This window comes from Wasmannia auropunctata, unplaced genomic scaffold (genome assembly GCF_000956235.1).
Source record: "Wasmannia auropunctata unplaced genomic scaffold, wasmannia.A_1.0 LD266321.1, whole genome shotgun sequence".
Taxonomy (NCBI): Eukaryota; Metazoa; Arthropoda; class Insecta; order Hymenoptera; family Formicidae; genus Wasmannia; species Wasmannia auropunctata.
Genome location: NW_012096569.1, coordinates 1 through 739, shown reverse-complemented (window position 1 = coordinate 739; position 739 = coordinate 1). Strand labels below are relative to the sequence as shown.

At 42.9% G+C, this 739-nt stretch overlaps 1 protein-coding gene across 1 annotated transcript; it reads right to left on the bottom strand.

Moving 5' to 3' along the window:
* Positions 1-45: 45 nt before the first annotated feature.
* On the bottom strand, positions 46-529 carry LOC105462294 (programmed cell death protein 2-like; the record flags this gene model as incomplete). The annotated part of the gene is made up of 1 exon (XM_011708818.1): positions 46-529. A coding segment is annotated over one exon (434 nt), but the record flags the coding sequence as incomplete, so codon positions are not given.
* Positions 530-739: the final 210 nt, after the last annotated feature.

Here is a 739-nt window from a genome sequence, read left to right as displayed (position 1 = left end):
TTTGAATGTAAGAATATATAATTGAATAACCGGCCGTAAAATGTCTAGATGGAAAAAGGGAAGTACAGAGAAAAAAAACATCAAATTATTGTTGGTTATTGACACTTGTGATACCTCAGAATCTGATCTGGATAACTGTCTATTTTCGTACGAAACTCTGCGAATGTCTCGTCCTTCTCGTCATTAGCCATCTGCAGCAAGTCGTCGTTGACGTCTTCGTTCTGAAACGTTCCAGCTTTGCCGTCCTGTATCATCGCATTGTACTTCTCCATTTCCGTCTGCTCGCCGCTGGGATCGTTCCGCTCGACCCTTTCCGTCGCGGTGTCGTCCCTCTCGATCACGATCTCGTATTCGGGAAACAGGAAACCGTTGCCGTTCGTCGCCTCGGTGCCGCACGCGTTTTTGTGTCCATTCTTCCAGTCGTACACTTGATGCACGCGGCAGCAATAATTGACGACTTTACATCTGCCGCAGTGATTAGGTGCCAAAATCCCGCACACGCGGCACGTTTTCGCCCACCGCGACACGTCTGCGAAAGCAACGAATCGTTACCTGTAGATTTTTATTACAAACCCAGTAAACGAAAATGGGGTAAAATATATATCTTTTTAATTGAAATGGATTGAAATGGATTGGCCTTTATAGAAATGCTTTATAGAACAATACAATTTAATTACGAGGGATTTTTTTCCACAAAGGCCAATATCTATTTCAATTCATTTTATAATCCATGATTTGA